General features: G+C 36.8%; 1 protein-coding gene across 1 annotated transcript in view; it reads left to right on the forward strand.

The window, feature by feature from the left end:
- Positions 1–4,633: 4,633 nt before the first annotated feature.
- The window catches only part of LOC144974574 (membrane-associated guanylate kinase, WW and PDZ domain-containing protein 1-like), a 156,691-nt gene continuing 134,735 nt past the window's right edge, over positions 4,634–26,589 (forward strand). The window contains exons 1-5 of the mRNA XM_078917578.1: positions 4,634–5,347; positions 6,768–6,881; positions 8,284–8,403; positions 9,723–10,032; positions 14,319–14,401. Coding sequence (XP_078773704.1) covers positions 5,002–5,347; positions 6,768–6,881; positions 8,284–8,403; positions 9,723–10,032; positions 14,319–14,401 — 973 coding nt within the window. The 5' untranslated portion in view covers positions 4,634–5,001. The remainder of the gene's footprint in view (positions 5,348–6,767; positions 6,882–8,283; positions 8,404–9,722; positions 10,033–14,318; positions 14,402–26,589) is intronic.

Consider the following 26,589-nt stretch of genomic DNA (forward strand, 5'->3'; position numbering starts at 1 on the left):
TTTGCTTGTGGTTAGAGTTGAATTAATATTGAATGTATACATGGTATATCTATTTTTAGCTGCTCGATAAAGACGAACTCCAGTCATAACTAAAAGGATTGGGGTCATAATTTGTGAGCATATCCGTAAAACGCTTCAACAGTCGTGACGTCACTTCCCTCATAATGACGCATAGTAACTGAGTAACTGGCTCTAAACTATCGGAACAATGGCGGACGCCCTTTTGAAATATTTCTCCGACGAGCAAAAAAAAGTGTATCCAGAGGAGGAAAACATTATAAATATGATCATGTTTTGACTTTTATACATTCTGATCATATGACACATGTAAAGTTCTAGCCAGCATGAAGAATAAAAAGTACCAATTTTCGTTGTTTAGAACCACGCTGCTCGCCGTTGCTGGGCGACGTGACATCAGACTATTGGATCCTATTTGTGAGCCGAAGACGTCATTTCTGGCGCCATAGGACAAAGGGTACCACAACGGGTCACATATCCGTAATTGAATTCTATTGAGTTGTTGACAGTTATACGAGTATTCGTGCGTTTTTAACTCACTCAATCCTAGAGATTTTTGCTACTTTTCAAAAATGGAAAAAAAATGTATTTAAATTGAGCATGTACATAGAACGTTTTATTCAACTATCATTAACATGTAAAAACTAAAAACATTAGCTTTGATACTACGCCTATAATTTGTCTCAGAAAAATGTAATAAATAAGCATGGGGTAAAAGTAACCTGGGTAACTACGGATATAGTCGGTGTTAGGGTTGAGTGAGTTAAAACTGGGTTCCTTGACTCTTATGCCCTCTACACCGGTATAAATGTCATGTGTAAATGTCATGTATAAATGTCATGTATACGGTGACAAAGAGTGTCATCCACACCATTCAGATCAACCGCAAAATCCCTCCAAAATATACACCCATTGAGCAACTGGATCTTGAAGAAACCTCTACCCATAATATTATTCTAGATGAGACTCAGAATACAAGGTCTAAAAAATATAATATAAACATTGCTGAAACATCACGCAAGAATCCAAAACAAGAAGCAAAAGCTGTCCGAGACAGATTCACTATTTACTTTGACACCACTAATTTATTGCATTAATTTACTGTGTAGTTTTGCCCGATTGATGAAAAAGTAAGATCTCTCTCTCTCTCTCTCTCTCTCTCTCTCTCTCTCTCTCTCTCTCTCTCTCTATCTATCTATCTATCTATCTATCTATCTCTATCTCTCTCTTTCTTTCTTCCTTTCTTTCTCGATCTTTTTCTTTTAGTCCCTCTCCCAATCTTTCTCTTTCTTTCTTTCTCTCTCTCTCTCTCTCTCTCTCTCTCTCTCTCTCTCATTCTCTCTCTCTCATTCTCTCTCTTTCTTTCTTTCTTTCTCTCTATCTCTCTTTCTCTCTCTCTCTTGTGTGTGTGTGTGTGTGTGTGTGTGTGTGTGTTGTTTTTTCTGTCTCAGTATTTCTCTTCCTTAAATATTTTAACGGCACATTCATCCGACGCAAATTTTCGACGCCATTACTACTGATTCATTTAGTAAGACCAAAAATGATAGAAGAGAAGATGAGCAGGTTTGGTTGTTTGGTCTTTCGGGTCTTGTCCAAGAGATAGCTCATAGCAAGTTACATTTTGCTAGTAATGTTAATTTGAAATAGGCTAGTTATCCAACAATCACGGCTGCCTTGGTTTGTGCAAGAGGGAGCTGCAACCATCTCTGCAACCATTGGACAAAGGGAAGACACCATTGTAAAAAAGGATCATTATAACAGGTGCACAATTTGGGTCACAATAATTGTGACCCATCGTCTCAAAACGGTATTATGTCGGAACGAATCATATGCTTAAAAGCCGAAATAAATGTTAAACTGGTCAAAATTATAAATTGTTGGCATTAGCACCCTAAAATATGGTATCCATTCTCCTCAATAAAACATACAAACTCAACACAAGCCTGATATTTCTGGCTATAAATTCAATTTTCAACATCTTAACCAACCCTACTTAATATTAATACCGTTTTGAGGCGAAGGTTCACAATTATTGCCCGTAAATATGGCACGGGCTATTCTATCTTACAAAACACTTCGCCGTTTGTGTAATTTTTATTTGAACTTTGATTTCAAAAGGTTTAATCATAAGCATTTCCAATGATTTTTTATAACATTCTCAACAGAGTGGCTCTTAAAAGATTCACAAATGTTTACGATAAAGCAAGATTTAATGGAACGCAATAAAAAACATTTCCTTGGATATTTTTAGTCGACAATGAACCTATAAAAAGGAAAATTTTGACTTTTCAAACAACTATCTTTAGTTATTTTAGACACCAGCGCAAAATTGCCCCAATGGTGTTCAAATGCCTAACTGGTATAGCGCAATCTTATCTCCCTGGACTTCTTGGATTGTATCGTAGCCATCGTTAACATATGGCCTGAGACTAGAACCTTCTAGGACTGGCAGTTTGACGTCATTTTTTTAGGTTTGTGTTGCGTCTAGAGAGTTGTCGTTAGTAGAGCTCATGGAAACAAGTTATTTCATTGGTTGAACTATTGAATACAACTCACGATTTGTTTTCTTTTGTGGCAATAGACTGACATTTTGACGTCATTTTTGGTTAGTGCCAGGCCATAACTTTACGATGGCTACGATTGTATACACCTGCTAGAAGTCTCCGATTCCTAAATGAACGTTTAAAGTTCCCATATGTAACTTATATCTAGCCCTGTAACGCGCCCAAAATTATAGAACAATTATTAGATGAAGAAATCAAAGACGACCCCAAGCTTAGTAATTTTAGGACACTTTTGAAATCCTTCCTATTCAAGCAGGCATATTAGTTGTGATAGCATGTGTGTTCTGTGTTACTAATCTAATTGTCTTTGTATGTGAAGCGCCTTGGAGCACTTTGTGGATTCTGCAATCTGTATAAATTAATGATGTCATTACATATCAAATAAAATCTTCTTCGTGCGTGGTCGAAATCACCGTTACGTTGATGCTCAAAATAACTGTCCATTATTTTAAAAAGATAACACAACCTACTTGTCCTAAACCTTCACCATTCCAATAAGACAGAGAGGTGTGGTTAATTGAGTAGTGTTTAAACGACCTTCGCTTTCACTTCTAGTGGTGGTATACTTTATGAGTGATTCGCCGCCGTGAAAAATAATAATTGAGGATTGACTTAGCAATAAAAAATTACACGGTTAGTTTTGCTCACTCTGACTTTCCAGAGATCGTTGCAGTACGCAGTACTTAAGAAAAACCGCGCTCGTTATCAGATAATGAAGGAGATCCTGATAAACAATTTATTGCTGTTCTGTCAGGGCGGGCAGCGCCCATATTTCCATTTATAAAATACGCTACTGCCATTGTCCACGATTTTAAAAAATCATCTGCTTTTCCTTGTGGAATTGAAAGGGGGGGGGGGGGGGGCGTCGTCACTTAATGGTGAACATGTCTCATTCAACACTTCAACTTTGAGACATTACTAAATAAAACATGTTTAGGCTATTCATTAGGGGGGGGGGGGGGGGGAGAGAGAGGAGAGACTCGCATTGGACGAATGTGGACCTCAATTATTGTTAAGGTGTTTGTTGCATAATGAACAAACTGTGAGTTAAAATTAATGCAAAATCAAGTTTTTAAACATGGGGCTTCAAACGGCGTCTTTTCATAAATGAAGCAAGATGTTGGTGTTGTTATCTTGCAATTAATGAAACAAGTAACCCCTCCAAAGCCATATAAAAATAAATAAATATTTGGATGGGTCTGTTGGTCTATCACAAAGCTCCATCAAATCAAACAGACGACCAACATTTACTGGCTCTTAGATTTAAAGTAAATAATTAAATAGATTAATAAATTAGTAAACAAATAAATAAATTGAAAGTTGGCTGTAGCTACGCTTTAGAGATATAATATGAAGAGGATAATAAAACGAAACAAATATATATTGAATCGATAACGAAAGAATGTTATTAAAAATCGGAATAAATAAATAAATAATACGTAAACAATATTTGCACATTTCTCTTCGATTCTCTGTGCTAATGCAATGCAGTAAACACTCGTCCACTTCGCCTCCCACCCCCACCCCCTCCCCACCTCCGGAAGGTCCTCGATTTGCTCACTTTGGAAAAACACGGGTGATTCCTGTTGAACCTCAGACGTGTTTCTATTCTTATATCTATAATATTATTATGGAATGCCCAGGCGACTCCATTTATCGATGCTTCGATTTATCAAGGTCCATATTTTTTGTCTCTGTGTCATTGCACTGCATGTCTTTTTTATTCACCCAGCAGGCCCCAAGAGATTTAATTTCTGTCGCACAGTACAACTCGCCTGATATGCGTCCTCTTTGTAACTAAGCGTAGGCACCTGTAGACAAGATACAATTATAATCTAGAATAAATATATGACAAAAACTTGTCAGAAACTTGGAGATGTTTACTAGATAATTACAAAATAAGTTTTATTTGAGAACAGCGTCACCGTATGTACGTTATACCGAAGTTCTTTCAAATTCATTTAAATTGTCTTTTCGGTGTGTTAAACTTCAACCCAATGACAAGAAAATTATCAACACTAGGTCAACACGGAACAAGGACCTGCGCATGCGTAGAGGATGTGTGTTACGATTTCAGTAAGTTCAAAACGACACAGTGGTCAACATTCCCACGGAGAAAATAATGTAAACAAGGAACTGTTTGCTTTGACTGTGGTTTGTTATTCTCGTTTGGATGTAATGTTCTATGTTTTGATTCTATTGGAGTTATCAACTTGCTAAGACTTTGTCACCGATTCATCTCAAACTTCTTTCCATCTCACTCGAGTCGGGGGGTAAAAAGTTGTGTCCCCTGTCATCCTACCTATGGGCCATGGAGGTGTCAACAACTTTACGCACGGAGACATGGAACTAGGCCATCTAGTTTTTAACGTAGTTTTTGTGTTGTTTGGATTAATAAATTATGATTTGATTTCACGCAATGATTAGGAGTAAACAATTACCACCTCCTAAAGGGCCACCACCCCTAGGAGAAGCTAATGAATCTCACTGGACGAAGCAAATTCGTGAGACGGTCGCCTCAGCGTTCCACAATGACCTGCCCGTAACTATTGAAGGTGGTGCCGAAAACGGACAGTTTTGCTCTGTTGGCCCCATAAGAGCTGACCGAATTAACTACCATGGTGGTAAGCTTAGTCAAAATGATATTATTCTGGAAATTCAAGGACAAAAGATATCTGGCTATACTCAAAGAGATTCCAGTTTGTGGTTAAAACAGGTCAGCCAGAATGGGGCACCTGTCATGATCAAAACAGTCCCCGCGACAGGTGAGGAAGTTTTAAGTTATAATTAGGAGAGATAAGACTTTTAACCTACACCTTATCGCTATGATTGTTACTTATTCTTGTCTTCGTCGAGTCACTTCTAGATAACTTTTAATTTAAATTGGATTCTTTATTGTTATTTACTACCTGTCTTACCTGGCCTGTTCGTCTATAATCTAGATCGAATGATATGACGATATACAATACTGATACTGATATCATGCTTTTTAGTAAACATAGTAAGTTCCCATCGGCCTCTTCTTCTTCTTCTTCTTCTTCTTCTTCTTCTTCTTCTTCTTCTTCTTCTTCTTCTTCTTCTTCTTCTTCTTCTTCTTCTTCTCCTCCTCCTTATTCATTATTATTATTATTATTATTATTATTATTATTATATATGGCTATATTATTATTATTATTATTATATATATTATTATTATATTATTATTATTATTATTATTATTATTATTATTATTATTATTATTATTGTTACTACTAACTGGTAACACTGCTACTACTACTACTACTACTACTACTACTACTACTACATACTACTACTATACTACTACTACTACTACCATCATTACTAATAATACTATTTATTATTATTATTATTATTATTATATTATTATTATTATTATTATTATTATTATTATTATTATTATTAATTATTATTTTTATTGTATTTTAATTTCTTTTTTTTTTCTTTTTTGTATTATTATTATCATAATTTTTTTGTTATTATTATCAATCCGGCTATTTATATCATAATGATATTTTTCTACTCTTACAGATGGTGTATTTGTATATCGCACGAATAGAGCATTGTGGTGCTTTAGGGTCATATGGCCCATTGAGCCAGATTGTCCCAGCATCTGTTTATATGTAGTGAATAGTGTGTTGAGCGGATAGTAACAACTGCTTGTCATCATTTATTGGCGGAGCAAAAATGATGTCACTAAGCTCTTTGTTATTGTTTTTATTTTTAGCCAGCCATTTCTATGGTTCTCACTAAATTCTATCTATCAGACACTATAAGCGATAAAGGTTACACACAGGTATGTGTGTTGGTATGTTATATCCTCCTGGATTGTTGTAAGCTTTCTGGCTAAACTCGCCACATCAATATAAAATGCAAGTCTATTACATAGTAATTTATAATAGATATAAGAATAAAAAGATCCTACTAATTTTCACAACAGAAGTCAGAAAAAGAAGAAAAAAAGAAGAATGCTTCAACCTGGTACTGCAAAAAAGTCTCTTTGCTGTGAGGCAAACACATTATTCTCACAATAGGTCATGTAGCGTTACCGATTCCCATGATAAATGTATGGTAAAATTAGTTTTGCCAGATTACATACATTTAAAATTTAAGATGTGATCATCATTTTTGTCTTTCATAATAATAATTAATTTTGGCATTTTTCAGGTACTTTACCAAAAGATTTGAGTTCATATTTGATCACAAGGTTCCAGAAAGGCTCCATCGATCATGATCTGCAGCAAATTATACGTGATAACTTGTACATGCGCACGGTGCCTTGTAAGTTGTGTTGAATATTCAGTGTTATTGACAACAATAAACATCTGGGCGGGGTCCTTTGACCTCCCATGGTTGGCAGGAGGTCATGCTGCATCTTCTATCCCCTTAAATCTGTTTTCTGATTTTCTTTCTGTCTTTGTCTTGGAATGGAATTACTTAGGTTTTTCCCATCCCTGGCTGGAGTCCTTGAATTGGAGGGAAGCAGTCAAATGTATAGTTATAGTTTTGGGAGATGATATTATTTTCCTTGTAAATCATCTCTCTGTTACTGTTATGTATTGTTAGTTATGTATGCTGTCAACATTTGGGTGTGTTCCTCTTAGTGGGATCCTATGCTGGTGTCTGGATGAGACTTTGAGGTGATCTCAAACTTTGTACATTGATGTTATGCTCTTGGAATCTACATTTGTACCCTATTTGAACCAATTCCCCTTTGTCTTCCTTTTTCTTGGGTGCTTTGATTGTAAATCTAGAATATTTTGACTATTCCATTTTCTTCTTTTTACTTGCGCTAATATGACCTAAATGTGTTGCAAGCGCCGTAAAACCCTCAAAAACAAAACAAACAAACAACAATAAATATGATTTGATTATTCAAATATAATGATATTATTTTATTAATGATGGATCTGAAGATTAAGGGATATTGGCATTCGTTTTATGAACTGTGAAACTGGTGAACACATTATTGCTAGTAAATTAGTCTTGCATATTTGGGATGCAAAGGACTCACATGATGGAGTATAGAGGAAACTTTAATTGTTCATTCAAAGCTTATGAAACCAGTGACTAGGTTTGACTTTGTTCTTTAAATGCCTAACAAACTAGAGTTTAGCAATAAGGCTGTATCTGACATTCATTAAAATGCAACATCACAGGAAAATTTATTAGTGTCGCAACCAAGATTTTAAACTCATAACCTTATGATCCAATGGAAGTGACATCACCTCAGCATTGGATCATTTAGAGCTCCCCCCCCCCCACCCCTTGTTGAGGTTTATCTGCATCTTTTACTGTATCATAAATGTACTCTAGAAGGAGAGAGCTGTGATTCTGGGGTTTAATTCTTTGTTTGTTAAATTAATATGAAAATGTGTGTTGATACTCATTTTCCATCCCCTCAGAACCATTAGGTCCATGGAACCGGAATTAATATCGGTTTCTCTAACATGAACTGGACAATAGCAATTTCTTGCTATCCTTTGGATAGGACACAAGTATATCTTCAAGTACTTTCCACCAGATCTAACAGACCCACTGCTGGGTGTGCAGGGGGGTCCTAAAAATCTCTACTGCACCCAGGATCGATCACAGTCCCTTTGCATGTGAAGTGAATGCTTTACCAACTGAGCTATGGTGTTGATTGTTTGCTTTTCATTTTACTCTATCTTGTATCACACAGGTACCACAAGGCTGCCAAGGCCAGGTGAAGTCAATGGCGTGGATTACACATTCCTTTCAGTGGAGCAATTCCAGGAACTTGAGAAGTCTGGAGAACTTCTAGAAAGTGGTATTTTTGATGGTATGGATTTTTTTTTTTTAATGAAATAATAATTAATATGTGATAACCTATTTCTGACTGCCAGATAATTGGCTTACGGGAACAGTTAACTCACTCAACCCTAACTCCGACTATATCCGTTGTTTATCCGGGTTACTTTTACCCCATGCCTATTTATTACATTTTTTCTGAGACAAATTATAGGCGTAGTATCAAAGCTAATGTTTTTCATTTTTACATGTTCATGATAGTTGAATAAAACTATCTATCCTACATTCTTATTTTTAATACATTTTTTTACCAATTTTGAAAAGTAGCAAAATTCTCTAGGATTGAGTGAGTTAAGGGGATGCTAGATGGATACGGATCCATTTCTATGATCTAAAGGTGATACCATTTGATGGAGAGAAGCTTTGCACAAAATATTTTCATATAATAAATGTGGTCCTTATGAGAAAACTGTCAAGCTTTGGTTATTTTAGCAAAGGGCACCCATGATATGTTTTGCATGGTCAAATCAAGAATTTTATCATAGGTGGGCATTATTATTTAGAGGTCTACTTTTTAAAAAATGGAATTAATGTTAAAGTTTTAAATTGAAATTTCGACAAATACTCCCAAGTCATAGAGATTTAATTTATACCTTTTGGATTAATATTTTTGTTTTCCCAAAGGCACTGCCTTTCACTTTTCATTTCTTCTCATAAATTGTGATATTGATATTTTCATTTTCTTATCGTCTCAGAATGTTGTTATATTAAGGTTAGATCTGAAAATACAACATGCAGTCAAAAATATTAGAGTTTAATCAATTGAATTCATTTTATTGAGATTTTTTTGATAAACATGGTTTCTTTTATCAAGTAAGCGGGAAAGACTAAAATTTTATTGAGTCTCTGATGCTTTTAACTTGAAATTCACTTTTCAACATTTGAGTTGAGTCATTGCCGCTTAACATCAATTTGAGGAAGTGGGTCATGATCTAGTGCTTCTGTTGAAAGGGATGTGGGTTTTTTAAATGATATATTAGTCACTTATGCATTGTACATTGTTTTCTGTCCAAGTATTATTAATTGTTGTTCAATTTGGAATGGGGGGAGGGGGGGGGGGAATTAACATTCTTTTCTGTTTATAGCTCGTTCACAATATTGAGTTTTCAATTTTGGTAGATGGCTTATTCAACACTTACTATTTGTCAATAGATAAGTGTTCGATTTGATTTTAATTCTTTCCGTGGATTTATATTTTTTTTACATTTTGATAAGATATTCTGATTGCATTTTTTGTATTACATTGTTTGTCTGTATTCTACAATTCTACATTATTATACTACATTCCAGGAAATTATTACGGCACCCCAAAGCCATCTAAAGACCCCCAGGGCCAAGCCATCAAAAGATCACAATCTGTTGGATTGCCAGGGGGCCAGGCCCCGTCCTCCTCAGGGCCCGCCTCTCAACAACCGGATAGACGGAAAAGGACGAAGAGCGGGTCGGAGATGCCTCTAGATGGGGATGAACCAGACGCTCCACCCATTCTATTCACTCGGAAACGATCTTTGGAGAAGGCACATAGTACATCCAATATGGGCCCACTGCCAGATAACTGGGAAATGGCTTATACTGACGATGGACATCCTTATTTTATCAAGTAAGTTTCCATTTATAATGGTGGTCTCAATAATAAAAATAATAATAATAATAATGATAATAAGTATATTTATATAGTGCCTTTCGTCGAAACCTCAAAGCGCTTTTAAAATTTATTTTTTTTTAAATTCAAATACAATTCAATCAAAGTATCAAAACCATTAAGAGCATAAAAGGGCATCAATACAGCATCAATATAAATGTCACATACAATACGTTTAAAATTCAATTAAGTAAATATTTCCTGAAAAGATATTTTTCAGGGATTTTTTGAAAATGTCTATTGAGCTCGAGAATCTCACAGATTGAGGGAGATCATTCCAAATCGTGGGTCCGAATTTCATAAGAGACCTATCACCAAAATACTTAAGTTTAGCTCTCTTATTTCACAATTGAAGGGACTGAGATCTATCTCGGGGTGCAGTCAGGATTTCTTTTACCTGACCGCCCATGTCCACCCAGCAGTGATTGGGTAGTTGGGTCTTTTAGAACTGGTGGAAAGTTCTTTGTGATAGACTAGCATCCTATCCAAAGGGTGGCAAGCAATTGCTTTTTTAAAATGAATAAAAACCACTCACCACAACCACTACATGAACATCCCTACCACCACAACATCATCATCCCTACCACCACTACTGCTACAGCCACCACCACACCATCATCATCATCCCTACAACCACCAATACTACAACCATTGCTATAACTATAACTATCACCACATCATCAACCCTACCACAACTACTTCTACAACCACCACCACATCATTATCCCTACCACCACCGTTACAATAATCACCACATCCCTACCACTACTACTACTTCAACTACCACCACATCATCATCCCTACCACCACTACTGCTACAGCCACCACCACATCATCATCATCATCCCTACAACCACCAATACTACAACCATTGCTATAACTATAACTATCACCACATCATCAACCCTACCACAACTACTTCTACAACCACCACCACATCATTATCCCTACCACCATCGTTACAATAATCACCACATCAGCATCCCTACCACTACTACTACTTCAACTACCACCACATCATCATCCCTACCACAACTTCTACTACAACCACACCACCATATCAACATCCCTACCACCACCACATCATCATCCCTACCACCATTACTACTACAACCACCACCACTTTGTATGGGTCTTGATCTACGTGCTGAAAAATTTCCTCCTTTTTTGTGACCAGTCATTCTCACCCCTGCATGATGAATAAATGATAATGAATTGGAACAATAAATCACAGTGCTGCAGCAGAGAAGATGTTCTTGAATAATACTGGTTCACGCAGCAACACATTTGCATTGTTTCCAGTATTCTTCAAGACTATATTCTCATTTGTTCCGTTACCGTTTATTCATCATGTCAGGTAGGATGCTATTTCGATCCCATTTTTATTTTCAAGTTCATTTATATTAGGAACATAAGGTACAAATCTGCCATTTATGCATGTACATACTTTATTGTTAAATGGGGCCTTGATAAAACGTTTTCTTGGCATTTGGCACTGAAAGACATCAATTTAAAAAAAAAATTTTTGGACAACTTTAATAAGGGGACTTTGCTTTTATCAGTTTCTCTGGGTTAAATAGTGGTGATTGGTTTAAGACCTTTCGTCTAGTGTCAAGATGATAATAGAAATCGCTTCTCAAAGAGTTGGAAAAGTGCAATCAAATTATCAAATTCAAATTGTCCACATGTTAAAAAGCTATTACTTCCATTAATTTGGTAATAGATGCTCAGTTTTAAACAAAATTATTTTCATTCACTCATCCACTGATGTCTTATTGTATTGGGTGTCACGAATATGATCTTTTTAGCATTGTGTGCTGAAATTTTGAGGGCTAAATTTACTGAAATTCATCTCAACCCTCTTTTATTTATTTCCCCCCCCCCCCTCCCTGCTCTTTTAGAATCTAAAAACATTTTTAAACTCCAGACAGTAAACAAATCAGTTTAAACTGTCCTCTTTATTTTGAAATTTTGTTTATGTGAATACAAAATTTAATATTAAATCTGAATATTTTTTTTCTTTGAACTTGAGGCTATTTTTAAACTCAATGCGTTACAAGTTTATTTATTACTATCCCTTCATTGTGCTTGTCATAAAGGAGGATTACATAGCAATGGATGCACTCCTTCTTAATGTCCATTTCAACCCTCCTGTAGGAGTTTCAAATCTTGCCACATTTTTCTTTAACTCTTTCAGTGCCATTGGCCGCACTGTGTGGCCAGAGCAGAATCTCTTCTACTGGCCAATGATCGCACATTGTGGCCGGTCTTGAAATGCAAAAACAATAATGTAATCCAATCCTACTTTCTACAAAAGAAATATAAATTCAACCAATGGTATCATTCCTCCCTTTCATCAGAACATTCAATTAGCCCTAGGGGGTATTTTAATTGAGATGTTGTGCCGAATTCGAATGTCGCTTTGTCTTAGCTTGTCATTCTCATGCTGCCTCAATCAGGTGTCAGCCATTTTGTGATGGAAATGCGAATATAGCCTCAGTACTGAAAGAGTTAAACTCTGTGTCCACAGTTTTCCTTCATGTTCTGGGTCCTCCTCTTGTCTGTTTTCCCTCTGGGAACTATTCCAGAAGAGTCTTGGGGTCTATCATTCCTCTCTTTATATATTACATGCTCTCCTTATCCATATCCATCTCTTCTTAGTAAATAATAATATGTGATTTCTCTCAATTGCACTTGGTAAGGGATTTTTCATTGGAAGTTATTAATAATAATAATAATAATAATATATATACTTTATTCACCCAAAAAATGGAAATTCGTTTACAGACGTGGCATGCATAAAAATGTAAAAACACAAAGTTGAGAATCTATGGCGACAATGTATACATATATATATATATATATATATAATATATATATATATATATATATATATATATATATATATATATATATAATATATACAAATGCACAAAAATGTAAAAATATACAACCAAGAACCAGTAGCAACACTTTATATATTAATTCGATAAATTGAGATAGGCATAGGCATACCTCTGGCCTTAAGTTGGATGTTTTAGAGTGTTCTGATACATCATGCCTGTGTGTAATGTACACAACCTTCTCTAGTCTCTCTATGTCATTCACAATCCTTCTGATTGACATGATACAAATTTAGAGAATTTTAAATTTTATATACTGATTGTTACCATCTCTTGGGTTTCCATTCACTTTAATAGTCTGGAGTTAGTATTTCTTGTTTTACTCGGGTGCTTGCTGGTGTTGATAGCCAGTCTGCCATTCCATTTTACTACAGAGTTACCTAAATCCGTGTATTCTTTGATCGTCATATTCTATTTATTATTTATGTTGTTTGTGAATGAAGATTTGAGCAGAATGTGGTGCAGTCAGTGTCATGGTTTCAGTAGTTTTTGTTTTTTTTTAATTTATTCTTGGTTTGCAAAGCTATGTATAGCTACCTGATTATTCAATGAGCAATTTTTTGAAGAAAACAAAAAAAATTTGTATCAATAATGATATTATATGACAATGCATCTTTGTGAACGGTGCCATATCGTCATATATGTATTATTCTATGCAAAATCAACAGTCTAACCGAAAAAGAAATGAGTCCATCCTTTTCCTCTTTTTTTTTTTTACCATTTGTAATCCAGTCTCATCACGATAGTTATGTCAGGGGGGGAGAGGGGGGGGGGGGGGGGGGGGGGGTAGTGAAAATTGGATTCCTTAGAGAGCATTACGTATCTATCACATCGTTATCATTCTCATTTTACTAGTACCAGCGCTATGCACTTTTTATATGAATCATGGACATGTTTGCATTGTGACATCTAATCAAAATTCACATTTTGGCACTATTTTTTTGTGTATAATGAGAGTGATCATGTGTTTGACGCGTGATATAATATGTATGATCTGCTTAACCTCTCTATTGTCAAAAATATGAGACTTTTCAGTCAGTTAAGATGTTTTGTTGAGATTGAATAAGCATAGTTTTTATAAAGTACACTAAAATTGTCATATGACTGATCGTTTAGCTGGTTCATCCTAACTTAAAACAGAATTGAGGGAGGCAGTGGGTCACATTTGGTTCGTTATTTTGTTGTCCGAGAGAATATGGCTATTGGTATAACACAACCCTACCTAACACCGATTTTGATTTCTCATTGTGTCTATTTCTTTGTCTTTTTTTTTTTTTGTAGGTTTTTTTTTTTTTTTACCTGATTCAATAAGTTGTTGATTGCATACATGTTCATTTCCAGTCATAACAACGAAACAACTCATTGGTTAGATCCAAGGTTGGCACATCTACAAAAAGAGGCAGCTCTGGAGTGTGACGATGATGGTGAGTGACGATTTTGGCTTATGGTCTCTCTCTCTCTCTCTCTCTCTCTCTCTCTCTCTCTCTCTCTCTCTCTCTCTCTCTCTCTCTCTCTCTCTCTCTCTCTCCTCTCTCTCTCTATGTGTATATGTATATATATATATATATATATATATATATATATATATATATATATATATATATATTTATTTATTTATCTATACCCCATCTCACATTAAGTCATATTATCTTTCTTTCTCTTTATCAAATCTTATAAATCCTAGATTTGTCAAAAACAATTCCCGAAATTTATTCTTGAAAAGCTATCGAGTTTGGAGTGAGGGAAAGGGTTTTTAAAAAATATTTGAAAGGATTTTGGAGAGGAGTCTCCTTTTTAAAAAGAATGACATGTGTGCTTCCGGCTAGACAGTTTCCGGTTTACTAATGATGTGATCGCCTCTCGGTCATTATATGTTATGTTACCACCTCCTGTTCACTACAGAACTCTATTTCCCAACCTTAATGAGAGAAGAAAAATAATTTAATAGTCTTATGACCAACAATAACAACTAGATTTTTTTTTTAATAGACAAAGCAAACATAAATCCTAGCATCTTTCCTTCTCTCTCTCTCTCTCTCTCTCTCTCTCTCTCTCTCTCTCTCTCTCTCTCTCTCTCTCTCCTCTCTCTCTCCTCTCTCTCTCTCTCTCTCTCTCTTCTTTTTTCTTTTCTTTCTTTCTCTCTTACTTTCTTCTTTCTTCTTTCTCTCTCTTCTCTCTCTCTCTCTCTCTCTCTCTCTCTCTCTCTCTCTCTCTCTCTCTCTCTCTCTCTCTCTCATCAACAATTTGTTCTACCATGGTGGTCTATCTTGTTATCGAGCATTGGGTGTATAAAACCCCATGATCTATGCGTTTGGTTGTGTGTTTATTGGCGTTGATGCTTTTGTTTACTCTCCTAGATCTTTTGTTTCATCAAAGGAGCGAATGCTCTCTGTACTGTATTGTTATTTTGTCTTGGAATTTATTGACAAAATGTTCTGATGACCCGATCGATCCATTGATCTGTTAGGATTAGGGAATCTTTTTTCTTTCTCTTTTTAAAAAATTATTTTCTTTTGATAATAAGAATAATGCTGAAAACTTATATAGCGCTATAACTCCGAGACACCAGACTCTAAGCGCTTTTCTTTTTTTTCTTTCTATTTTCGCCCCTTTCATTCTTTCTCCTCTTTTTTGTAAATTTTTTTTTTCTTTTCCTCGTTATAACTTTCTTTCCATCCTCCTCTCTGTCTGTCTTTCCCTATTCCTATTTTCTTTATTCCCATATCCATCTTTATTCCTTACCCCCCCCCCCCCCCCCGGCCACACACACAAACACGTACCCTTCTATCTTTTTTCATTTTAATTTTAATTTTGAGTCTTTTGACTTTCCGTTCAAAACTCCTTTTGAAACACATATTTATATCTGATAGAGACCAAGAATTTCGCTCATTACGGCGGACGGCTATTTTTGAGAGTCCATCGTTTAATTTTGGATAGATGTCCTGTGTTTATGATCACCAACCATACTGTGCACACGATAATATAATATAAATATACCTACCTTTTTTATTACACACGCTATGTCTACCTGTAATCTTGGTATGTAGTCGACACACAAGTTAGCTCATCAAACGTACGTCACGGACCAATGAACAAGTCACTTTCTTCTTCTTCTTCTTCTTCTTCTTCTTCTTCTTCTTCTTCTTCTTCTTCTTCTTCTTCTTCTTCTTCTTCTTCTTCTTCTTCTTCTTCTTCTTCTCTTCTTCTTCTTCTTCTTCTTCTCCTTCTTCTCTTCCTTCTCTCTTCTTCTTCTTCTCTTCTTCTTCCTTCTTCTCTTCTTCTTCTTCTTCTTCCTTCTTTCTTCTTCTTCTTCTTCTTCTTCTTCTTCTTCTTCTTCTTCTTCTTCTTATTCTTCTTCTTCTTCTCCTTCTTCTTCTCCTTCTCCTCTTTCTCCTCCTCCCCCCCCCCCCCCCCCCCCCTCTTTCTCCTCCTCCTTCTTCTTCTTCTTCTTCTAGCTCATCAAACGTACGTCACGGACCAATGAACAAGTCACTTTCTTCTTCTTCTTCTTCTTCTTCTTTTTCTTCTTCTTCTTCTTCTTCTTCTTCTTCTTCTTCTCCTTCTCCTTCTCCTTCTCCTTATTCTTCCTCTTCTTCTTCTTCTTCTTCTTCTTCTTCTTCTTCTTCTTCTTCTTCTTCTTCTTCTTCTTCTTCTTCTTCTCCTTCTTCTCCTCTTTCTCCTCCTCCCCTCCCTCTTTCTCCTCCTCCTTCTTCTTCTTCTTCATCATCATTATCATCATCATCATCATGCATAAGGCCCCACGTGTCATATCAAAACACGAATGACCAATTTGAACCTCGTATCAGTGTTGAGCAGTATCCACCAAATTGTTCACTCGTAAAAACTATCGATTCTCTCTCTCTCTCTCTCTCTCTCTCTCTCTCTCTCTCTCTCTCTCTCTCTCTCTCTCTCTCTCTCTCCCCCTCCTTTTCCTTCCCGTAGAAACCATTAAATCATTTGAGATCTGCATAAGGTGTTCCCATTATAGTGCTCACTGTGTTGGACACATCAAAGGGGCACAATTGGTGACAAACGCATTCCCCCTATTTTACTTTTTGCACAGGGTTTCTGATGTTTGCTATAAAATAAAGAAAAAGAAAACATATGCAAACAAACGAGCCTTATTTTCATATGCAAAACTATAAACTCGCAGCTTCTTTGATTGTCCAGGTGTTAAATGTTTACATACTTACACGTTATTGATAGATATATACGCGCGTGTGTATGTGTGTGTATATGTTTGTCTTGTCACCGTGACATATTGTCAGTCAGTCAGCTAGTCCAGTCCAGTCCAGTCTGTTGTTATTAGAAGGTCCGAGTTAATTACATCATTATCGTTATCACACAGCTGTCAATCTTCTTCTCCCTCACCCCCCCCCCCCCCTCCCCTTCCTCCTCACCCCTCCCATTTTTCCTCTCTGGCCTTAACTGACCAAACGAGTCGCCATCTGAATGTGACAATCGTCCCGAATGTGGACAATCGATATTATTTTCCAATGTACTTGATAGTGATAGATACACTCTCTATATAATTGTAACACAAAAACATACATATGAGACTGTGCCAAAATGTTGGGTTTTTGTTCTTGCTTTGTTTTTGGGGTGTTTTTTTTTTTTTTTTTGGGGGGGGGGGGTTCATTCGCCATAATATTACTCCTTTTTAAAAAGTTACGTGGAAAAACTAAGGCAAAAATTCTTTTTCATCAGTTTATATCGAGATAAGTATTGTAAGTAGAATATAGCAGAGATAGTTTCTCAAAGGTTTTTTTTTTTTAAAGTGAGAACAGCGTATCAACCTTGTCCGGTACAAACACAGAAAACTATTTGTTAAATTAAAATTTAATTTAATTGAGCTTTTATATAGAGCAATATCAACTAAACGTGCTCAAAGTGCTTTACAAGGGGTAAATTTGTAAGAATAGAGAGAATTTAATTTTGTGATTATTAATCACCCAAACCGGCGGTCTCTCACCAATAACAAAAAGTCGAGTGGCCTCATCATTCGTTCTTTTATTGGTCATCAGTTTGCGCAACGAGAATGCTGACATGCACTGTAAGCTGATGATCCATAGTTGAATCGCCCGTCAGATCATTATTCATTATTGTTGAGAATTCCCTAAAAGCAGTTCCAGTCTTTGATGCTGTCTTCCTAACGCTTAAAAATAAAAATTCCCCACCTTATTTTTGTCCCACCTAGCACTTTTACTTTTAAAATCATATCTTCATTTTCTTTCCTTTTGAATAATCGTTAACTCACTCAATCCTAACACCGCCTATATCCGTAGTTTACCCGAGTTATTTTTACCCCATGCCTATTTATTATATTTTTCTGAGACAAAATATAGGCGTACTATCAAAGCTAATGTTTTTAGTTTTTGTATGTTAATGATAGTTGAATAACAATATCTATGAACATGTTCATTTTAATACATTTTTCTTCCAATTTTGAAAAGAAGCAAAAATCTCTCGGACTGAGTGAGTTATACGTTAATGTACAATGATTCAGTTAGATAAATGGAACGATGGAATTGAAAGATTGGTGGAACCTATTCTTACCACTGTACTGTACCATCGCTTCTCTCTTTCTTGAGTGAGTATATAATAATATTGCAACATATTGCCATCTCTTGTATCTCTCAATTCCTGCCACTCTCCGGCATGAGACGAGGACATATATGACCCATCGTCTCAAAACGGTATTATGTCGGAACGAACCAGATGCTTAAAAGCCGAATTAAATGTTTAACTGGTCAAAAATATAAATTGTTGGCATTAGCACCCTAAGATGCTCCTCAATAAAACATACAAACTCAACACAAGTCTGATATTTCTGATTATAAATTCAATTTTCAACATCTTAATCAACCCGACTTAATACCGATTTGAGGCGAAGGGTCACATATTTTTTTTCCAAGTAAGCACAAGAAAATCATCGCCCTTCGTTATCTGTCATTTAGCCTGAGTCATTTGGGATTTTTTTATAGTGGAGAGTTACGCACTGGCAACGTCGTTATCAGACACTCTCTGCTCCACGTGGCTTGGGTGATAAAAGTCTCTCTGATGATGCAAGAAGGCTCTTAAAACCTCTTTGTTCCAGTCTATTCCAGTGATTAGCTTTTGGGTGGGTTTTTATCTTTGTACGGTCGTAACACTTATTGCCCGTCCGTCTCTCTCTCTCTCTCTCTCTCTCTCTCTCTCTCTCTCTCTCTCTCTCTCTGTCTCTCTCTCTGTCTCTCTCTCTTTCTCTCTCTCTCTCTTTCTTTCTCTCTCTCTCTCTCTCTCTCTCTCTCTCTCTCTCTCTCTCTTTCTCTCTCTCTCTCTTTCTCTCTCCTTCTCTCTCTCTCTCTCTCTTTCTCTCTCTCTCTCTTTCTCTTCTCTCTCTCTTTCTCTCTCTCTCTCTCTCTCTCTCTCTCTCTCTCTCTCTCTCTCTCTCTCTCTCTCTCTCTCTCTCTCTCTCTCTCTCTCTCTCTCTCTCTCTCTATCTATCTATCTATTATTGTAATATTTACCACGATGTGGAACTTAAGGTCGAGCACAATTCGTACCATGTATGTATCCAACACGATTCAATATCTATCTATCTATCTATCTATCTATCTATCTATCTATCTATCTATCTATCTATCTATCTATCTATCTATCTATCTATCTATCTATCTATCTATCTATCTATCTATCTATCTATCTATCTATCTATCTTTCTATCTATCTATCTTTGTATTGGTGTAAATACAAAACATCTTGATTGTGTGCGTGAAACAACAGGATATGTATCTATCCGTTTGTCCTGCTGTCGGCGAAGTCCTCCTTTTCTTTGAAATGCCGACTAGCCTTGGGCAGTAATTAAAATTTATTCAGACATAGCATGCATGTCGTATTATTTGATTCAATCTACCAATACATGGATAGATGGCCGGTCAAGTTTAGATCTTACAAGAGGGTGGTGGGGGGGGGGGGGGGGGCAGATGGTATTTTTTGTATTACTTTTTAGAATAAAAAAAAAATAAATAATAATAATAAATTACCGTCCTGTCAAGAGGGTAGCATAAGTCCGATTTTTGTTCCAGATGGTATTTTTTGTATTACATTTTACAATTTAAAAAAATAATAATAATAAAAAGTCCGATTTTTGTTCCAGATGGTATTTTTTGTATTACTTTTTACAATTAACAAAAAAAAAAAATTAAAAAAAAAACATTTCCGTCCTGTCAAGAGGGTAGCATTTCATAAGTCTGATTCAAGCTCCCGAATCCTGCATATAGATAATATAAATACTGCGTAGATCTAAGGGATTATCTCCTTTTCAAAAAGTCAACGGACGATATGTAAAGAAATAGTATCTAAATGATTTATTAAAAATCCCTCAACCCACCCCCATAGCCCTTTGATTCCCCCCCCCCCCCCCCCCCCCTGCGTTCAATAGACCGACGTCGCTCGCCGCTCGCACGGGACACGGGACTGGCACGCTTTTATGTTAGTTGTTAGGAGATAAGAGTAATGAATAAAGAAAGAAGAAGAAGAAAGGTGAATAGGAACTAGGAAAAGAAAAAGGAGAGAGGTCAAGAATGTTCTATCTCCACTTTTGTTGCTTTAGGAATGAATGGGATTTCTGCGATTTGTGCATTGGGAGATTAAAAAAAAAAAAAAACGATTTTCAAACTAGCTGAAAGTACTCTTTATCTAACATATTGAAAGTCTCTAATTTTGGGTTTGGTCATCGGACTTTTTTTTTTTTTTTAAATAATGCACTCTCCTTAGTTTGTGGAAGAATTGATTTGTTTCTTTTGGTGTTACTGTTCTTTGTTTTGTTTTTGTTGTTTTTTTTTAATTTGTTAAATTGGGGGGGGGGGGGGTACTCTATAAACATGTAATCCGTATTTTGAATATTTCTAGTCTTTGATAAAACAAAAAAAAATTTAAAAGAAAACCCCCCAAAAAAACGTTTATTCCTTATTTATTTATTTTCAAAGTGATTTTTTTTACCCAATAAATATTGCACTTAAAACTCTTTGGTTCCTGAGGCAGGCTGGCCTGAACAAACACCACATACGGCCCGTATCCTCTCCATTTCTCCCCCTTCCTTCCCTTCTCAGTGGCCTTTCTTACCTGCTGTCCTGCCCTCCTCTTCACCGTGGCCGTTATAGTCAGCAAAGTCCCTTTTTTTCCCTTCTACTTCTACCCCAAGTCGCTCCGCCGCCGGTCATTCAAGCGTGTCGGGAGTCGGTCCCCCGTAAGGACAACACGGTGACATTCTTGTGGCCGGCAAACCTATCCCCCCCCCCCCCCCCCCCCAATACCCTTCTTTGTCACACTTTGACAAAACACATTCGTTTCGATTTTTAGCCAGAAAACCCTGACTTCAAGTATTATAGCTCGACGAAAATGACCTCCAACATGCCAAGATTTATTTAATCTTCAAACCCGAGACTTCTTCGGAATAAATAGCTCTTGTCTTATGGTTTGAGACTTTTCGTCAAAGTGAGTGAGGGTCATCGGAATCAATGTAAATGTTTTTTGTGGCTAAAATTATGTGAAAAAAAAAGAAAAGTGTTGTTTTGTCAGTATAAAACAGCTTTGTGTACATAATGATATAGTCATTAAAGCTATTCGTATATTGTAGTAATTGTAGCTTAATAGATTAGTTTGGTAAAGGGGACAAATGATAATGTGTACCGTGGGGTGGGTTGACATTTTGGGTAGATAGTTGTTTGTTGTGAAGAAGAAGGTTGGGCTTTTTAAAAATTTTTAAGGGGGTTGGGGGGGGGGGGGGGGTTGTTATGGCTAGATAACCGGGTTAATTATGAATTTTGTATTTTGTTTTTTGAAGAGGGGATAAGTGGGTAGTCTGAATTAAATAAAAGACAAATCAGTCGATCTATGAATTGAATTGTATTCCATATGAAATAACCCCCCCCCCCCCCCCAAAAAAAAAAAAACAACAAAAAAAAAAACAAAAAAAACAAAAACATGACTTTTTGTCTAGTTGGATTTATTATTCTTTTCAAAGGTTTTTTTTTGTTGTTGTTGTTTGTTTTGTTTTGTATGTTTGTTTTGTTGATGGTAGAGGCTTTAAAAACAAAAAAAATATTAATAAGAATAAAGGATAGTGGATGGAGTAGGAGAATGGAATTTTCAAATTACGCGTCTCAAAGGTATCTAATCTACATTTTTTACATTTAAATTTTCGAAAGTTTAACTCATAGTTACTTGTTAGTATTTTGGTGATGGCGAAATCAACAATAAATGAACCCCCACCCCCACCCCAACCCAATGAAATAACAATCAGAAATACAACAAACAAAGGAAGAAAGATCTTTTAAAAAATAAAAATATGAAAAGCAACAAAAAACAAAACAACAGAACCCCCACCCAAGTAAACAACAACAAAACCAAACCGAACCCGTGTAATCCCAAAATAGCTGCATTGTCATCAAGATGGATTGAATTGTGCGTGTTATGTTTAGCCTATAACGCTATTATTATCATCTCATCATCATCTGTACTTTAGAATGGCTGTGACAGAATGAATCATCACCTCACATTATGTCTATATTTATTTATTTATTTATGACGGGCCGATAAAGGGCACGTGTACTTACTATTGTGTACGTGCAATTGAATACATTATATTTCTCATCGCTAACCCTTATTCGGCGAGGCTAGTTGTATTTGCCGCTTTGTCTCATTATGATACATTTTCGAGCGTGCACCGGTGTGAGATATAGACATGAAATAGTGCGTATGAACCTGCCAGACATCAAGAAAGAAAACAAACAAAAAACATCCCAAAAAATTATCATGCCCCGACTGGTAGTTGATTTTTAATTTTTTTTTTGGAGGGGGGGGGGGGGGGGGGGGGAGGTTCGATTCCGAGTTAAGTCGAATTTTTTGTTGTTGCTGTTATTTTTGTTTTGTTTTGTTTTTTTTTTTTGTTCGTTTGTTTTTCTGTTTTTGTTTTTTCGTTTGTTTAATTTTGTTTTTGTTTTATTTTTTGTTGTTTTTTTTTAAGTTTGTTTTTTGAAGGTTTTTTTAATATTTTTTTTTGGGGGGGGCGGGGGGGGGGGGGGGGGGGGGGGGGGGGGGGGGGGGTGCCTCTTTGTCCGCCGAGCAACAGTACTTGGGTAGCTGGGTCTGTTAGATTTCCCGGAAAGTGTCCTGTGATTGACCAGATTCTTACCCAAAGGTTATGTCAATTGATTCCAAACATGATTTTCTTAAACTCTGTTTGTCCACCTTTACTCCTACAAAATCTCACTTTTTAGCAGGACGGCCTGAATTGTTATCTACACGAAATGTATTGTAATATTTGATGGGTTCACAGCTCCACATCGTTGACTCGATGGAGGCAGGTCTTGACTGTTGTGAGCATGAGCCAATGTTTGGTCTCTTTTGTCAAATACTAACGAAAGAGTGAAAATGGAGAGGCTTCGTATAGGAACAAAACAGACAATGGACGTTTCGGGTACAAACACTTCTTCAGCACAACAATACACAAAATTAACGTGGAAAACAAATAAAATCAAATGCAAAATAACTTGTATCGTCTGTACTCAACGGTGGTAGAAGTTGCCTCTTTGTCTTGTGATTGATCAGATTCTTACCCAAAAGTTATATCAACTGACTCCCAACATGATTTTCTTAAACTCTGGTTGTCCACCTTTACTCCTACAAAGTCTCACTTTTTTTTTTTTAGTAGGACAGCCGGCATTGTTACACTAAATGTATTATTATAATATTTGATGGGTTGGCAGCTCCGCATCGTTGACTCGAACAGGCAGGTTTTGAGTTTGGATTGTTGTGAGCCAATTTATTTGGTCTCTTTTGTCACTGCGTTTGTTTGATGTGGACTCGAAGGTCTACCATTGTGGACTGTGTCAGCTTAAGCTGTTCATCTTGTTAATACCTGACCGCATTTTATGACCCCACTGACCTACTGTAACTGTACATTATTGTTGTCAAGATAGATCTGTAGAGTATAGAGTGGGATGGAAAGGGGAGGAGGGGATTATATTAAACCTTTACATGTGGGCTTAGGCTAAAGTCTACACTGACAATGTATCTTACCGATTTCACCAAGGAAGAGGGTGTGACCGTAGCCATCGTTACCTTATAGATAGTATGCAGATGACGTCACTCAGGCCTTTGTTATTGTTTTTGCCATCCGCGTTTGTGAGTTGTTCTCATTAAACTGTATTAACCAGACTATAAAAGTTCATGGTTACACAGAGTTTGTGTGTTGGTCCGTTATACTTCCGGATGGCAATGTTGTGAACTCCTTGGCCAAGCGCATTCTATCTATATCTGACACTGACCAAAAAATGACGTCAAAATGCCAGTATTTGCAAGAAAATTTGTTTTTATATTGCCGTAAAGATCTGCAAAAGTGTTAATTATACAATGCCAGACTCCCTAATGTCTCAAACTTTATATTGCCTTACACGATACCTACTTATTCTGTGTCGGTTCTGGATTTGACACTCTCGCCGTGTGCTTTAACAAATAGCGTATTAAGGGGATATTGCTCTATGTAACTCGATAAATAAATAAATAAAATTTATATAGCGCTTTACAAGACATAGATGATGATATGAGAATTTGAAGAACAGTGACTGTTAAATTTTGAAATATTAAGGGAAGGCTTGAGCATAGCTTTCTTTATCTCATCGCCTGGCATTTACCAAAAAAAAAAAAAAAAACATTAAAAAAAAATAAAAACCCCAAAAGTCCGTCCCAATGCCCGTTCCTCATTGGTTGTGCGAGAGATAGTTCGAAGATGACGTCACTCAGGTCTTGTTATTGTTTTTTGCCATCCGCATTTATGAGTAATGCTCACTGAACAGTATTAACCCGACTATAAACGTTCATGGATACACTCAGTTTTGTGTGTTTGTCCGTTATACTTCCGGATGGCAATGTTATGAGCTTCTTAGCCAAGCGCACACTATCAATTAAACACAACTCCGTTTCCTTTTGTTTGGTAGCGTTTGGTAAAGACTAAGAGGGAATTCCAGATGGATTGGTGTCGTACAGCTCTCGATTTCAACGAGCTGTGAATAATAAACGAACACAGCCCTTGTGTAAAGTAATAAGTCGCACGCCGCCATTGTTTTGAGTAGATAATCGTTTGTTTACGATGTAATGGTAGGGAGAGGGAAAGCTTAATTCGGTTCTTGTTATTTCATGTTGGAATGTATCACATTAGAAGGTTACTTACTCGCTATCAACAGGGCTGCCCAGTTATGATATGCAACATTGACTCTCTCTCTCTCTCTCTCTCTCTCTCTCTCTCTCTCTCTCTCTCTCTCTCTCTCTCTCTCTCTCTCTCTCTATCCGCCTGTCTGTCTGGTCGTACCACAGACTACCTTCCTGTGTTATCTATGGGTCGTACGCATGTCCGTGCCATACTTTCAAATCGATCTAGATAACCTGAAAGAGGATTAAATAATTGAGCATTTCTGAACACATACATGTTATTTTGAATTACCCTGTGAGATGAAGGACTGAAGGACACCTGACCTGCTTGTTTGAAGGTGGGGAATGAGAATGAGAGGGAAGAAGAGATTATCAAACAGTGTCAAAACGACACTTCAAAACTATCCAGTTCGTGTCGTAAAAATGCCACTGATTTCAACAAGGAAGTTAAGAGAAGAAATGAACCGTAGACCAATCATATAATGTGCGAGACGGAGAGGGCAGGGAAAGGGGGAAAATTTGATAGAGGGGGGGGGGGGGCTGAGAGAGAGAGAGAGAGAGAGAGAGAGAGAGAGAGAGAGAGAGAGAGAGAGAGAGAGAGAGAGAGAGAGAGAGAGAGAGAGAGAGACTTTGATAGTTTTTGCAGATTTTTACAAGATGTCGACACATAACGAGGTAATGGCTAGAATTTGGACTATCAGTAATTACTTTCCGCCGTTTCGAAAATAGATCCAGTTACTTTACTTTCCCGTTAACTGCTCATTGGATAAGATAAAGAATGGGGGGGGGGGGGGGTTGTCAAATTACTGTGTATCGTGGACTAGGAATGCGTCATTTCATGCGGGGTTTTTATCAAAGTTGTTTACCTCTAATCTCTCTCTCTCTCCCACCCCCCCCCCCCCCCCCCCTTATCCTCTTTCAAGAAAAAAGATAGAACATCAACATATTTAAATGTATAGAATTTTCAAAAAGACATACTTTTATCGGGTATTTACTGAATTAATTAACCGATAACCTAACTTGTTTCCGAACTTTTACTCGCTTCTCACATCGCGCTTTGCTTTTGGGCGTACACATACCCGATCATCATACCAATTTGGTCACTTCCGGTGTCACCCCTTGGTCATTTTAAGATGCACCCGGGTCAACTGACCGTTGTCCGGTGCTGCTAGTTGCTGCTACCTAAGTTTTGGTACCGCGCATTGTGATGTAAATTAGGGACAGGTGATGATGGGTCGATGGGCAAGGCACGGCGGTGGCACTGTGATAACAGGATGTGAGTGCGTGGTTGTGATAGAGTCCCATCCCTATCTGGGGCGCATGAGACGCTGCATGTGTGTGAGTGTGTGTGTGACTGTTTGTGTGTGAGTGTGTAAATGTAAACAAACTCAGGCCAGTCGTCGGTCATCTAGGTTGGTCT

Source organism: Berghia stephanieae, chromosome 6 (assembly GCF_034508935.2).
Source record: "Berghia stephanieae isolate SIO BIC M18660-M18661 chromosome 6, UCSD_Bste_1.3, whole genome shotgun sequence".
Taxonomy (NCBI): Eukaryota; Metazoa; Mollusca; class Gastropoda; order Nudibranchia; family Aeolidiidae; genus Berghia; species Berghia stephanieae.